This window comes from Anser cygnoides, chromosome 3 (genome assembly GCF_040182565.1).
Source record: "Anser cygnoides isolate HZ-2024a breed goose chromosome 3, Taihu_goose_T2T_genome, whole genome shotgun sequence".
In the NCBI taxonomy this organism is placed as follows: Eukaryota; Metazoa; Chordata; class Aves; order Anseriformes; family Anatidae; genus Anser; species Anser cygnoides.
Genome location: NC_089875.1, coordinates 61,849,071 through 61,865,427, shown reverse-complemented (window position 1 = coordinate 61,865,427; position 16,357 = coordinate 61,849,071). Strand labels below are relative to the sequence as shown.

Sequence of the window (16,357 nt, the reverse complement as noted above, 5' to 3'; positions counted from 1 at the left end):
CTGCCATGGGACCCGAACGGGGGTAAAGCCGGGGAGCAGAGGGCTCCAGCTGGGCAGCGTGGCTGATGGGGGCCTTCAGCTGTGGACAGCTATCGTTTGAGGATCTCTCATAACCAAATATTGGCACAAGCGGTGAAAAAGGTTCAAGGGATGTCCCGTCCAGGCCCAGGCGAGCTGCACAGAAAAGTGCCACTGCAATCGGTCAGTGGTACCATGTTCAAAGACCAGGGACCCCAAGGACATGGACATTGGCAGCCTTCAGCCCTGGCTATGGCCCTGACATCAGATTGGCAGCACAGCACCAGGCGAGCTCGCAGTCGGGCTCTTTATGCTATACTAAATCTGCAGAGAAGCACAGAGGTCCACTTTCCCCCACGACTACACTTTTTTTTTTTATTATTATTATTATTATTCAGGCACATGGGAGTAGGAGGAAACTCCTGAATAAACAATAGACCCCTGAGGTCTTCAGGGCTTCCAAACACTGAAAGTTGTAAAACTTCTGTCACGACTGCAGGTGACCAAATGGAAATATGTAGTGGTTATACAACATTATTGTAGTACCCATACCTTTACATAAAATAGGCAAACTGCTGAACTTCAGTCTCCCAAAGAAGAAAATTTTCATCTAGTGCCTTACCTGACAATAAAGCAATCTGCTGGTCAGATTGTCTCTGATTCAAAAAGTAAATGCAGCAGCGCATATCTGCGCTATCTGTTTAAAGTTTTCTTTTTCAAAGGACAAACCTTTTTTTTTTTTTTTCTTTGTTTACTCTCATTTTTTGGAAAGCAGTTTTGGAAGCATTTTTACAGAAACTTTCCAGAGACAGTTCCAGCCAGCATGGAAAATTTTATCTCAGTCTTTATATGTTGGTCTTGACATCAGAAACAGTAAATGTGGGGAGTGTCAGAAACCATCATTACTATAAACCATTTTGCTAGATCTACCAGGGATAACTATAGCCATATGGTATCACATGAACATCTGTAGAGCTGGTGCTACAGTAAAATAGGACAGTAATGTTGTTGAACATTTGATTTCACTTCTTAGAAGAGTGCAGATGGGCCAGGATTCATCTCCCTCATTTTAGGTACCCTAGGTAAGATGCCTAATTAGGACTGCCACACAAACTCTTTTCTGAGCCATGTCCCTCATTTTTTTGTTCTGGTATCTGTCAGAGGAAATTTTTCACTTTAGTTGCAAAGCATTACAAGAGTCTTGTTTTTCTTAGTTAATTTCTGCAGATTCTTTATGAGAAGTGTATGGAAAATGGTCATAGAATACGTTGAGAAAACCTTTTGGGGGAGAAAAAGGCATCTCCTGCTTAACTCTCTTAAGATACGCACCACCCTCCAGAAAGTACCTGCCACTTTGTTGATTATACATGGAGCATAAGAAGAATACCATCATCACCAAGGAAGCTTCAATTAACTCGCTAAGGTTCATGAAATGATACATGACTTCTGGTGCATAAAGATAAGCGATACAGAATGAACCATGTGAAATGTCTGAATTTGTGTATGTTTGTATACACCATCAATACACTGTCCAAGGAATGTAAGAGGGCCCTATGGTACTTACCGGACAGGATACAATATAATGTTTGATTTAAGGTTCATTGAGTAAACTGTTCTGCTACCTAAAGCTACCCAAGCCGGTGGCAGTTATAGCACAGCTGACTACCACAGACTGTCTCCCTTTGGGCATGCCTATAGTATGTTAAATCCAGGCAGATTAAAAACACAGGCAAATTATTCACCTTTGCTACACTGAAAATGGAGGCATTGTGTTGAATATGCATTGCTAACAGTTGCAGACTTTTGCACAAAGCAGCAGCAACATAATGAGCCTATGCACAGTAAAACAGTTAAAATTACAATCAGACTGGTTGTTTTTTTAAAAGTAACCCATTAAAATTTTACTATGTACTTGGTAAAGATGAAATGCACCAAGGGTACAGCTCTGAGTCACTGAAGTTCCACATTTCTTCATTATTAATGCCTCCAGTGTTTTTTTATTGAAATTGGTAGAAAGTATTTAATGTTTTTTTACGTTAAGGCTGCACTTTTCTGTTTGCATATCTACATGCAGCACCTTGCTAATGAGTGGGAAATGTAAGGCAAAGATAATGCATATCACAAAACTGTGTGGCATAGCAAGCGCAGTTTCATTTTCTATAGGAGCAAATTAGTTCTTTATATTTTAATACCTCTAGCCTAGAAGGCATCAACACAAAAGATGTTTCAGGCACATGATACCAGTGGAAAACTTTGCAAGGCCTGTCAGCACACTATTCAAAGAGTTACTGAACTCATGAATTTGAAGGTTGTTGAAGTCTGAGGGGGAGGCAGCTACATTTCTTTCATATCCTAACATGATCTGAAAGGAGAGGGGTTTCTTGGCTGCTATAACTTAGCATTTTCAGCTGTGAGGGTGGTTTCCCAGAGACACGATTTATAGCTGAAAACACTTTTTTTTGTTGTTGTTCCTTCATCCAGCAGATAATAAAAGATGGAAAATTACTGCATGTTTTTATCTCAGCAACATAATGAACAGAAATACCATCCCTATGAGAGCTTTGCATACACTTCCATTATTGCAGTGACATGAGCTACAGCAGACTCTGTCCAGGTTTTTCTGAGCAACTGCTCATTTTAATTCTCCAAATTGCTAAGACCACCAACTGCAATAACCAGTGGACAATGAGAGCTGTAAATAAGGTGCAGGCACTCAGTCCCTAATAGAAGGAAGCCATCCATCACCATGCAGAAAAAGAAATTGAATGGGATCACCCCAGAAGCTTAATTCTTGACTGAAAGAAGACAGCAAGTCCCTCTTGCAAGCCACCCAGCTGTAGTCAGTAATAAAAACCTGCTCTTTTTTAAAAAACAGCTTTTTTTTTTTTTTAAATGCATACCCCATCCAAGTAAGCATGTAATCAGTTGGTGAAATCTGCCCTCCTGCTACAATTTTTGTCACCATTGGTAAATTCAGGGTGCATCGTACCACCCCACATTATAGCAGCAATGTTCGATGCTCCCAGACAGATGCCCAGATGGGGAGCTTCCACTAACTAACCTTAGAAAAACCTACTTTTAGCACATATCTGCAGCATAGTGGTAAAATGGCTCAAGTATTTGTTATACAACTGTGCTAATGAGTTAATTCTTTAAGTGTAGTTAAGCTTTGTCTACACCAGAGAGCAGTACCATCATTCTGCTAGAGGTAGAAAAGTCCTTGTGGAGCCACGATGCTCCCACACAAGGGAGCCCAAACCGATATATACCCACTCTAACACCCACATTTATAAGACCAAGTATTTTGGCAAGCAGCATGTATCCTATGTGTGCAGCTTGACAAAATAATCATCACACGCCTAAGCAAAATTATACAGGTATCCTTGCTAATTGGCAGCTCAGATTCGTTTGTTTTGTTTTTGTTTTTTTTTTAAAAAAGCTAACTTTTTTCAGGGAGAAAACTTGTTTTTAAAGAAAAATGAGACTTCATGGACATATTTTTCAAGATTTTACTGCAAACCAATGGGTTTGGTCACAAAAAAATATGATACATATAACCATGTTAATTATATTACATTACAATGATAGTATACATTACAAGTAGGTCTGTAAGTTTAAATATACATCTAGAGTTACAACTGAATGTACAGATCTTTTTTACAATACATACAATCAGGAATGAAAAACCCCCAAAACCCAAAACCATAAATAATGCCCATTTTACAGATGACATCTTTTAAACAAAAAGAAAGGAAAAAAAAAAAAACAGAAAGAAAAAAAAAAGAAAGAAACCAACAGCTTTGACTGACTGCAGCTGGGGCATTTTGGTCCATAAAAACCCTTTCTAAAAATAGAAATCTTTTCATAGCAGCAATGCTTTCTTCAAGCATTTGGATACAAGTAGTTGTGAGCCCATTTCAATAATTTTAGTTGACTGTATAGATTTACAAAAAAAATTTCAAAATTACACTTAATTTATCTTCCAAATATGGAAGAAACAAACAATGCCCCACATTGTGGTATCCTGCAAGTGTCACATTGATGCTTTACACTAAGTCCATCTGTAGTACGCAGACCACACGCATACCATTTGTTCACATAGTAAACCCACATAAATGAACTAAGAAACACACTCTGCAACAGGGAAAGCTTTGGAGCTAACAAGATCTCATCAGAAAAAGGCACATTTCATAAAATCCTCATCACGTGCGGACAGATCTTCAGGCAAGGCTTTTCAGAGCATGATTTCAAAACTGCTTGTTCTTACTCCTACAATCTGCTGTAGCAGCCTATGGCAGCAGTCACTTTTATTTTTCTTTCCCAAGAAGACAGCACCACTTTGGGGGAAGAACGAATGGAAATGAAAAGCCTGTAACGCTCAGAGAGTGATGTGCTCTTCAAAAAAGCTTCCAGCAAACAGTGTAGTTGAAATTAAGGCTGCAAAGCTGCCATGGTGGAAATGTGCAAATTCTGTTTCAAGATGACCGGTCAACTGGCAGTTCCACCAGAAGGCCAAACAAAACCAAAAATAATAATTATTATTATTAAAAAGGGAAAGAAAGAAAAATGTTCATAAGAAAGAATCCACGGGTGGGGCATATGAGAAGCCCAAAAAAGCCTCAGCAGCTTCTTTGACACTGGCAGTGATGAGGATGCTGTCTGGAGACTGGCCGATGGAGTTGGGGACTGGCTCATCTGTAAACTCAGGATCAAAGTGCCGCAGGTCACTGGGGCCACTCTGTTGAAAGGAGAGAAATGGAAAGGCACAACATTTAGAACAAGTCTTTCTATTTTCTCTAAGTGCACAGTTCAATTCAGAATAGGACAAGCACCCTTGATCTCAGACTACCATCTCTGGACAAGTTATTAAACTGGCCTGAAAAAGTGCTCAGACATGTTGGTATCTGACAAGCCAAATGCTACTCTGTGCTTGTGAAGCTACCTCCTTTCTGCACCTTACTTTCCTCTTTAGTAACATGGGGATGATGGGGATTATTTTAAAATAGCCATGCAAATTAAGCATTTGTCAGAGGCCAAAAAAAAAAAAGCCAGCTAAATTTAGACTGTCCATCAGCAAAAAGTCAGCTACCGCTTATTTTTAACCTTGTCTAGACAGCCACAAGGAAAGGAAAGGCTGTGTTTCCCAAACACAGCTACCTGATTAGTTCCCTCTGGCTTCTGAGTGCCCCACAAAGACATGTAACATGTAGGAAGCGAAGACACTTTATACATTCTATAATTAGAAGTGATACGTACCACATTTGGGTTAAAAGGGGGGGTAATCTTCTTATTAATGAGATCATCCCAGTTAATTGGGGAGAAGAAGATGTGACTCTTAATCTCCATCTGTTACGGAGAAAAAAATAGATTAATTCAGACCCCAGCTAATATAAGTAATATGACCTAGTCATCTTCCTGTGCTGCGCACACGGAAGAACTGGCCACTTGGCACTTACAAAGTCCTCCTTGGCGCCAAGCCTCTTTGTCCTATCCTTCTGCAAAAGGCCTTCCAGGAGATGTCTAGCAGAGTTGGTAATATTTGGCTTCAGCTGCAAGGGTTTGTTCAAGATGTTATCATACATTTCTGCTGTGTTCCTGCTGTAGAAGGGCGGCTGTGGGAACAGCAATGGAGAGACCAAAGTTAATGAGGCTGACGACATGCGGGCCTGTGCTTTCTGAGAGCACAGGGAAAGCTCAAGAGCAAGCTTGTTTCATCTGCCACCGAGGGCTCACTGCTTACCAGGCCATAAAGCATCTCATACAAGACTGCTCCAAGGCACCACCAGTCCACAGTCCTGTCGTAGGGCTGCTTGTGCAGAACTTCAGGAGCAAGATACTGTGGGAGAGAAGAGAGCCTTGTTAGCCAAAGGGATCTCTGTAGTTAGGAAACCCCCTCAAGGCTGAGTGAAAGCAGCTTACTGAATCACAGCTTATCTAAGCTACTGGAAAGATGCAAGTACTTTATAAACAGGGAGACAGCTTGAAAGCTGTTCTCTCCCTAATCAACAAGCTCTCTGAGTCACCCATGTCCTCACCACAGCCTGATATTACAAGACCCATACTGCCTCCCATTTGCCTAACCCGCTGTAAAAATGCACAAGAAGCACCAGTTCTCACTGCAGGCTGAGGACTGGACGTACCTCGGGTGTGCCACAGAAGGTGGAGGTTGTGCCGTTGTGCTCTATGTTTTCTTTGCAAAGTCCGAAGTCGGTCAAGACAATGTGCCCTTGAGAATCAAGCAGAATATTCTCCGGCTTCAAGTCACTGTAGGAAAAGATGAAAGAACAAAAGCACTCGTTAGAAGAGCTAGAGCAAGAAGACTGTCTACAGAACTTCAATAAGCCAAAAAAAATGATTAAAAGCTATTTTGAGCTAATATTGAGGTCAACTTTTTAATGCTTATTAAACAAAAGACCTTTTTTTTTTTTAGTCTAACAAGCAGAACAACACTGCTTACCGATAAACTATGTTCAGGGAGTGCAGGTAGCCCAACGCACTGGCAATTTCAGCAGCATAAAATCGGGCTCTTGGTTCCAGGAAGCAACGCTCCCTCTGGAGATGGTAGAACAACTGCAGGAGACAGAAAGAACAAAGTTCTGTAAACGGCGCCAAAGCCTGTTAACAATGCACTTAATTAGACTCAACATATATAGCTAGGGAGAACAATGGCAGGAAATGGCCTAACGATCCTTTGGTAGTTCAAAACTTGGCAGGCTGGAAACATTAACTCCAGTAACTTTTCCCTCATGGCTTTTCCCCCTGGAACTCTTTTATTTAAAAGGAAGGGGTAAAAGCCTACCCTACCACTGTCACATGATAGGAAACGGTATTTAATTTTCTTGCTGCTTACCTCTCCACCATTGATGTAGTCTAGGACAAAATACAATTTGTCTGCAGTTTGGAAGGAGAAGTGAAGTCCGACTAGGAAGGGGTGTTTCACATTTTTCAGCAGGACATTGCGTTCTGACATAATGTGCTTTTCCTGAAAACATGAGAAACCATTAATGTTTAGCAACGGTATGTGCTGAGCAATAGCAGTAGAAATGTATTTGATGGACATCATAACAGCATCACTAAGAAGCAGCTTACCTCCTTCTTTTTCAGGATTGCTTTCTTCTGCAGGACTTTAACAGCGTAAAACTGCTCTTCCGCCTTATGCCGTGCAAGGAGAACCTGAAACAGGACAAATTCCCAGAACTGAGCAATACGAAAATACAGAACAAATTGTAAGCAACGGGAAACAACACTTTCTGTTAAACACTGAGCACTGCTACACTCCTCCAGTTCACCTTGCAAGCTCTTTGCTGGAAATGCCTAAAGCTATCACCACTCCCACAGATAAATAAATCCAGCCCTGAGCTTTTACAGTTAGCGTCATTTCCAAGGCGTATATTCCCTCAAGCTGAAGAAGCACCCCTGCCTCCTCACTCCCTTGCTCTTTTGTGACTCTTAAATGCAGTACTGGGCTCCTGCTCCCTGCAGCTCAGCAGTGAGCCAGGCATAGGGCAGCAGCACGTGCCTGGGTCTGTTTTAAACGACCACCAAAGCCAGTACAGGCACAACCCTCAGGCATTACATACAAGAGCTGAAGAATAGTCAAAACTACAGTAAAAAGAAGTTAAGTTTACCTTCCCAAAACTGCCTTTTCCAATCACTTTTAAGAAATGGAAGTCTGACGGTTTGGCATGTGGGTTGGATGATGGACCAAGATTGATCTGCTGCGAAGGACTGGGCTAGAAAAATAAACATGCAGAAAACACATTTATTAAAACAGCTTGGTGGCGAGAGGCTCAGCAATGCTTCTCTTTTTTAAAGTACAGATAAAGTGATCACAAAGGAGAAGATCAGCCCCCTCCTTATCACTAAAAAATTTAATCTAGACTTCTGCCATTAAGTTAAACGATTTGGTACTGCCCGATAAAAGTGTAACAGCAGCAGTTTACTTAAGAATTCTTTCTGAGGTCTTAGCCACATTCCATAGTGAAGTTCCAATTAATAAGCTTTATTTTTAAAATCTTCTTCTCCACTTTGGGAAAATGTTTCAGTCTAACTTGATTACTCTCTTTCCCAGCTACATCAATGCTATAAACTGAAGTTACACTCGTGATGCTAATTTTGCTACGCTTCTATTGCCGGCTCAGTTATGTTCTAAAAATGCTTCAGAGAACATTAAATCTGCTTACCGGAGGAGAAGGATTAGCATTCATAAGTTCAGGCTCTTGAGGCTGGGAGATTTTCAGAATAGACTGAACTTCAGGGCTGCAAGGAGAAGAGCACGCATAATCAGTCACCGTAAGCGTAAGGCACATCTTTCCGCCAGAGGGCAAGCAAGTACCGCGCTGGCAAAAGATCAGTTTTGGGTTGGGCTGTTACAGAAAGCAACTGATACAACCTATTCGGCTTGAGAAATAAAATCCATCTAGAGAACGTAAAATCAGCCGCACAAAGAAATGTATTTATGCCGTAAGTACAGATCAAAACAGGGACGGGGCTCTAGAAATCCCATCCGACTCATCTCGCCCAAACCCAGCTCATGAAGAACTGATGCAAGGTGAGTAATAATACTGCAAGAAGAGCAATTAACTCTTCAGTAACAGTCATGCCAGAGGCATTAGAGTAAACAATTTTTTTTCCTAGGTCTCACAAAACGTAATGGTATTTATTACTGAAACCCAGCCGAAATGTCTGATACTTACTGCTTGCATGCATAGGAGTTGGTGGCTATCTTCTGAATGAAGTCATTCAGCCCCATTCTTCTCTGCTTCATGAAAGCTACAAAATAAAAGGACAGGAGCGTTAAAAATTTTAAAAATAATAATAAAAAAAAAAGATCGTGAATCTATTTGCCTGTCCTGTAAAAAAAAAAAAAAAATCACACCACCCAGCAGCATCCCCGCTGCCCGCCTCACCGATGAGGATGGCCACCATGCCCCTCATCTTGGCGTAGGTCAGGGTGGGACCCGACGCCTCGGCTGCCTTCACTGTCATCGCACTGGGCTTGGGGGAGGAAAAAGAAGCCGGCACAAGGAGCCGACTGCGACCAGCACCGCACTGCTCCGGAGCGGCCCCCGACGGCGCTTAAGTGGCGGCGGAGCGGGGCGGGACCGGGGCGGGGCGGCGCCGTTCGTCCCCCCCCCCCCGACGGCCCCGGGGCCGTCGGGGGGGGGGGACGAAGGGCGCCGCCCCGCTGCCGGCCCCGGGAGACTGATTCCTACCCCCCCCCGCTCCCCGCTCCGGAGAACAAGATTTCCTGCCCGGTTTGCACTAAAACAAACAAATGTCCCTTCTGTGCGCTGCCCTGATCCCGGCCGGGCCGTTACCGAAAGGGAAAAGGAAAACAAACAAAAGCGAACAAAAAAAAAATATATAATAATAATAATAATATAATAATAATTCTTTTTTTAATGCCAAAAAGGGGAAAACGTAAGGGAAAATAAATAAATAAGTCCCGGTTCCCTGAACTTGGAGGCGGGGGGAGGAAAGGGCTGAGAGGTGTGCTGCTGGAAGTGGTGGGGAGATGACAAGTGCAGCACTGCAAACATCAAAAGGGAAAAAAGGAAAAAAAGGAAAAATAAAAGGGGGGTGGGTGGGAAGGAATTGCCCCTTTTGCTTCCCCTGTTCATTACCACTCGGGAACACGGTGTGTGGGGCACCGCTGCCGTGCCCCCCCCGTATCCCCCGGCCCCAATACCAGCCGGCCGCTGGGCGGCATCCCTTGGCAGCCGGCCGCACCTCGAGGGGTGACAGCAGCAGGGACTCCCAGCGAGGTGGGCGCAGGTCTCCAAAAGCGCCTTACACCGAGGGAAGAAGGAGGGAAAGGGGTCGGGGTCCCGCCGGGAGATGGGGGGGGGGGGGGATCCCTGACGTCCCAGTGCGGGCGCAGCGGCGCCGGGGAGGGCAGGGGCGAGGGGAGCGCCTGTTGGGGCTCTGCCTGCTCCCACTTGTCGCCTTCCTCACTCCCGTCGCCAAAACTGCCACTATTAGCGGCGGCAGAAATTAAAGAGAAAAAGAAAAAAAAGAAAAGAAGAAAAGAAATGGGCAAGAAAAAGAAACCCCAGGCTCTGCCACAGCCCCCGGTGCCCCGCACAACCTGCCGCGGGTCGCGGCGCCCCCTCACGCCCCCTCCTCTCCCCCCGGGTGCCCCCCGGTGCCCCCCGGCGCCCCGTCACCTTTCAGCGACGACTTCTCCTCCTTGCCCCTCATCTCCGCCGCGGGGCCGTGCTCTGCGCTCAGCAGCCGGGGGCGGGCTGAGGCCGGCCAAGTGCCCGGCCCGGGGGCAGGGGGAGGCGGCGGGGGGCGGAGGGGCCGGGCGCCGCTGCCGCTGCCCCGCTTACGAGCGCGGTGCCGAGGGCGCTTCGGGAGCGTTATAAACGCGGGCACGGGCCGCCCCGCACACTCTGCCCCGTTGCAACATCGCCCTCAAAATTACTGTCATCAGCGGCAGCCGCGCACACCCCGCCGCGGGGGGGCCGGCCCTGCCCTCCGCCACCCGCCCCGGCCCCACGGCGGCGCCAGGAGGCGCTGCCCGCACCCGCTGCGAGCCGCCGCGCACCGGGACCCCCCCGCGGGTCCCCCCCCCCCCTTCCCCGGCCGGGCCCCGAGCCAAGGCGGGCGGAGGAGGCGGCCCCGGGTCCGCTCCCGCCCCCGGGCGCCGAGCCGCGGCTGCCGGCAGCGCTTCCCCGCCGGCCGGATAGCGCCGGGCCGGGCACGGCCCCCAGCGCCTTCCGCCGGCAGCGCCCCGGCGGCGCCCCCCCGGCCGCGGGGCTCCGCCGCGCCCCCCCCGGCCGCCGCCCGGCTCAGGACACCGCTGTCCGTCCGTCCGTCCGTCCGTCCATCCGTCCGTCCGTCGGTTCGCCCCCCCACGCACGCGTCCGCTTCCGCACCGTGTACGGGAGCAGTGGCTCGGTACGGTGGGAGGCCGTCAGCTCCCAAACCCGGGTCTCCGGAGCCCGGGATGCGCTTAACAAGCCCCTAAATTGCGTTTTAAAGCTTTTCCCGGCGGTGGCGGCTGCAAAGCCGGTTGGAACGGAAGACGCAGCTCAAGCAAGGGAAAGGTGGCCAAGAGGCATCCCGTTACTCAAGGGCCGGCTCTTCTGGAAAAGGGTCGGGCATTGTGCAAATGTCGCCAGACCGCAAGGGCTTGCATCGAGAGTTTGTGTAGTCGCTGATAAGTAAAGACAAGAGAAGAGCCAAAATAATTACAGTGATGTTTCCCGCTCCCGTTACGTTTCTCCCTGAGATTAAAATTCTGGCAAATTGTCCTGAGCTTCTAAAGTTTTCAAAGAAAAAATTAATTATGCTTTTTCAAAGAAAAATGAATAAAGTAAAAGGTGGACATGCAAAATGAAAAAGTAAACGGAGACTCCACACCAGGAGCACGAACAGTCGCAGAACAACTTGCTGCAGGATGTGCGCACACCGAAGTGTGGGTGGGTTGGGTAATGGCTGGGTGAATGAATGGCAAAAAAAATACTTGAGGGCAGTGGAGTACAAAGGCAGTGTGCCTGACCCAGAATGTTCCTGAACCACGAACTCCCGGGAGCCAGGGGTGTTTTGGGGGCGAATCACTGAACAGTTGACTATTCCTGCTGTCTGCCTTAGAGGGGACTGTTAGCTGTTGCTGGTAACCCCATATGCTGGGCTACACAGACCTGGGGCTCAGGTCTTCATTCTGATACTGCCTGTCTGAGTGGTGTGGTACTGGGTCTGAGCTCACAGAATTTAACCGACTCACAAAGCCCCAGGTACTGCTGCTTGGTGGCTAGAAGAAAAGAAGAGAGAGAGCCGATTGCATTTTGTAACATAATATGAAGCATGACGCTGCTAAATGGCTCGGTTCCACGTAAAAGTAGCACCAGGTGAGCAGGCTCTCATCAGCCTCCTCACCATGCCAGCATTCGGACCAGGGTCCTGCTGCGGGGTGGTGAGAAATGCAGAAAGACACAGACTGCCGGACCCTTGGGCGATGCAGGCATAAGGGCAGAGCGGGCACGATGCGCTGGCTTGCCTGTATGAGGCAGGTATGGATAACCCTAGGGTCCTGCTGGGGACGTGCCCAGCGTAAAGCCTGTGGGAATGTGATTCAGTTCATCTTGAACAAACAAGCACACCGCCAGTGTGGGCCTGTGCTGTTCAAAGCACCTTCAGAAGCTGCTGGCTGGCCTGTGGAAATTCATCTCCCTCGAGAAGGCTCGCTATTTGTGGGGATTCTTCGTATGTAGGGGACGGGTGTTAGTCCCGCCTGGCAGTGCTCCCTGGGTGCACAGAAACTTTCCCCTCTTGCCCTTCAGGAAGGTCAAAGGCTCCAGCAGCCTGCATGGTAATCGTAATTTGCGAGCTCTCTTCCTCTGATTCTCATTGTACTGGTACTCATTGTCCGCTGCGGGGCAAGATTTACGCATGTCCTTCAGTGCCTCCATCCTTGAGGAATTAGATTCTCAGATAGCTTCTGAACTTCATTTTGGCAATGAATTCAGTGCTAAAGGAAAGAATCCCTGCTTACTTATCTCGCTGAATATAGATGTTAGGATGTGGCAGGTTGAACTGTTCCTAGAATTGCTTGGCTGACTCTGGACGGAAGCTTTCCCAAATTCTGCAAATATTTTCAGCAATATTTGGGTTCGGGTTAATTAAACAAAGACGGAATTCAAGCCTTGGACTGCAGCAATGACACTGCCCCCAAATGCAAAAGGAGATTGCACTCCTAACAGCGTCTGCGCTCTGAAGCAAAATCTCCAAAGCTTTTATTTTCCTCCCCTAAATCCCCAACAAACAAGTTCTTGCCTCTGACCTTGTAATTAAGTTTCATGTGCGACAGCCAAAACTTTCAGTCAAGACCTTCAGGCCGTCCCCGCAAACGTCTCTACAAGTAGCAGCAAATAGATAAGGACTGAATAACAGCTTTAATAACAACCCAAACAAAGATTTTAAATCAGGAGATTTCGAGTGATGTCAACAGGTCTGCTAGATGTTGTTCTGGCAGGAGGGTTATCCACTCAAACCCCTATAGATCTGGAAACATCTAATTGATTTCAGTCTCGTATTTTGCCAAACACAAATTTGGAACATCTTTTATTTTACTTTTCTGATGCGTACAGAGCAGGTTTACTGCCTCGTCAATAAGAGGCTTTAGTGCCAAGGGATTACGCTCACAGGATCACAGAGTGATGCAGGGCTGTACCGAGAAAAAAAAAAAAAAAAGTAATTCCTGTCCTTGTAGAAAGCAGTGGAAAATTACAGCATCCTTTAGATGCACTGACCTCTAGTTAAAAGAGCTGATAAACGATGGCCCTAACTTCCATTTTAACTCCAGCACACTGATTTGAGTCTAACGTAGTCGTCCCTGCGACTTTATGAGCAAATGATGCTGGCATTTGCATGTCTTGCTCTGAGTGTGCCCCCCAGCAAAAAAAATATATATATATATATATATATTTAAGTCCTTGCATTATTGAACAGCCTCTCTAGCTTAGCGTCCTCATAAAAGCAGGTTAGATGACAGATACTTGAATTCATTATTGTTGTTATGAACTTAAAATAATGTGCTGTGACTGAGTAGAGTTTGGTGTTATCCGAATTGAATAATGCTAGTATGGTAAATGAGGTGAAAACATCAGATGGCAAGATGATAAAAAGGGCTCATGAGAAAGATGATTCTTCATCATGCTGTAAAGTCTCTCTGCTGCTCTCCTTCGGCCACAAGGCAGCCTAATGCGAGCAGCGGGTACGTGCTCCAGAAGGAAGAGTGTAACAAGCACTGTCTGCTGACTCTAGCACTCGGACTTCCCTTGAAAACTTTAGCTGTTGAAGGATAATAGCAGAGATGGATTTAGGCATTTTCTGTTGAGAGTACAGCTTGAGCAAGTTTCCCCGTACCTCTCGCTTAAACATATGTGCTAAAATACAAATGATAACTGATCTAACCTAGCAATCAGATCACCTGTCTTGCCCCTATCGCTTCATCTAGTGTTCCACGAGGTGTTTTCTACCATGATATCTCAGTCCCTTTTATGTATTTACAAAGCCCCCATCATCATCATTGTAGTTCGTTATCTTAAAAGGAAGATCTCTTTAAGCCTGTAAGCCCTCCAGCAACCTTGAGTTAAGGTACTAAATGCCATAAATAGTGAGCAAATTAGTCAAAGAGAGGAATTTTTACTAGAGAGAGGTTCAGTTGGCTGCTAACTCGAAACAGCAACTTGAATTCCCTGAGGTGAATTGGATATGCAAATGGAGGTGTACTAAAGGCAGGCTCACGCTGTCAGGTCTCATTGCTTTTCATCTGGGTGATACCACCCTGACTCTTGCCATCGTGTCAACTGCTTTAATATTCCTTACTATTTCTATGAGGTTTTCTTTCAGGAGGCTCGCGGGGGTGGAAGGATGCTCACCATGCACGTTAAACCAGGCTTTATTTGTGGGAATTTATCTTCAGCGATGGGAACATATTTATCCAGTTTTAGTATGTATTTACTACCTAGTTATCTGGTTGTTTTCAGTGGGGTTATTACCTATTTCTCAGGGTAGAATAATTAGTCTAACCTAGAGGGTGAGGAAAGAAGTGTTAATTTTGCCCTAGGCAAGTGGTCCAAAGCAGGGTCCAAATATGCATTTTCGTATTCATACACTATACATTTACCCTTCTTAAGTTTGGGCATTTGAGGTAGGCATATAGTCACCAAGGGTACCCACCTTGGTCAGAAGAGAAAAATAAGCAACCCGGAGGCCACTCAGTGAATCTATGGCCTGAATCGGTCAGTGTCTAATCTGTAGTTGAAGGAATTGGGGCCTGAAACCCACAGACAGGTAGTGGCTCTTTTGAATCACAGGTGTTGTTTTTTTTTTTGTTATATCTGAAGCTTCACGTGTAAAAGATGTGGAATTACTTTAGAGGATCATGTTGTCAACATGCCTGGAGAGAGCTGAGACTCTAGCCGTTTTTTCCCGGATTTATATATATTTATATAAAAAGATAAAATCTTAGGGCAAGTTTAAATACCATACATGGTATGCAGAGATTCCTGGCATGCCTCAGTTCAGTCTAGCTATGGACCTGGAATAAGACTTGTAACATTAGTATAATGCTCCATTGTGCTCCTCAGGGATCAGTTATACATCTTGGTTTCACGCTGGTATCCCTGCATGGTTCTGTGTTGTGCTGGACAGACAAGACATACCAGCTTTCTTGAAATTAATTGACGTACCTTGCCTTGCGCTTTGCCTGATAGCATCTCAGTGTGATCTAGAAGAATTACTTCTATTTTATACAAGTGGGAATTAAACCGCAGGGTAGACAATGTGTCTCATCCAAGGGAAGTCTGCGGCAGAACTGAAAATTAAATGCAAAGTAAACTTTCCCCCACTCTATTAAGTGGATTAAGATTAGGACAGATGATCTCCAGAGGTCCCTTCCAACCTAAACCATTCTGTGATTCTGTGATTGCTCTGTAGCACTATATATTCCGTATCTCCCAACTATATATTCCATATCTGCCAACATCATACGAGCTGTTACATGCATTGTAAGTAGACAATTTAGGATGGCAAGATCACTTTCAGTCAGAGCAGGCACTGCAGGTGCCTGCTGTACCTTGGTGGATCCCACCTAGATATCTAGCATTACTGTAGCCCTGGTTCCCTTCCCAACAGCAACAACCGCCCACAAAGAAATACGTGGGACTTAGAAGCACTGACAACTAAAAACTGTTCTTGCGGTTCAGGAAAGGACCTGAATCCAGATCTGTGGGGAAGAGAAGGCTCCATATCTATATCTGCATTTAACTGGCAACTGGGAAAATCGCCTATCTCGGAAATGCCAGGAAGGTGCTTTTCCCACAGCACAGGATCACCACAGAGAATATTACTGTAAGACAAAAAAGTCCCATAGCTGTTTCACAGGCAGATACAGAAAGAACCAGCCACACACATCTGCAGCTTGAATTTCTTTTTTTCGCTTCCAGATACTATTTTCAAACCTGCGCAGTCATTCACTATGCTGTGAATCTCTTTGTAGTATTCCAGTTAGCCCAAATCTTTTTAACACCTTAAGCCCTAAAGTAATTTGGGAAGCTTTGATATGGGTTTCATTTACTTTGATAGAAGCTGTCTTTTTTTTTTTTTTTTTTTTTTGATAAGTGCTTTACATGATTAAGAAGAAAAGAAAGAAGAGCTTAATTTCAGGCAGCCAAGCTCAAATGTTTTGGCCATAAGTTTACTAGACTTCAGGGCCAAAAGGAACTACTAGAACATCTGTCCTGTCTCTCTGCATAACACGGACTTGCATTTGCTCCTGCATATATCAGGTCCAGCAACTTTACCGTTAAAGTTTCTTGTCTCTTCC

The 16,357-nt window shown here is 45.5% G+C and overlaps 1 protein-coding gene across 2 annotated transcripts; it reads right to left on the bottom strand.

Moving 5' to 3' along the window:
* Positions 1–3,513: 3,513 nt before the first annotated feature.
* On the bottom strand, positions 3,514–10,366 carry LOC106032508 (serine/threonine-protein kinase Sgk1). Of its 2 annotated transcripts, none has more exons than XM_066994255.1 (12): positions 10,188–10,366; positions 8,715–8,790; positions 8,202–8,277; positions 7,647–7,751; positions 7,108–7,191; positions 6,869–7,000; positions 6,476–6,588; positions 6,159–6,282; positions 5,759–5,854; positions 5,475–5,630; positions 5,275–5,364; positions 3,514–4,756 (listed from the first exon to the last, which is right to left on the bottom strand). In XM_066994255.1, the coding sequence occupies exons 1-12, from the start codon at positions 10,219–10,221 to the stop codon at positions 4,589–4,591; spliced, it is 1,254 nt and encodes a 417-aa protein (XP_066850356.1). In that variant the 5' UTR covers positions 10,222–10,366; the 3' UTR covers positions 3,514–4,588. The 2 variants fall into 2 exon arrangements, with proteins under 2 accessions (XP_066850356.1, XP_047931720.1); XM_048075763.2 differs by lacking the exon at positions 10,188–10,366 and adding an exon at positions 8,928–9,090.
* Positions 10,367–16,357: the final 5,991 nt, after the last annotated feature.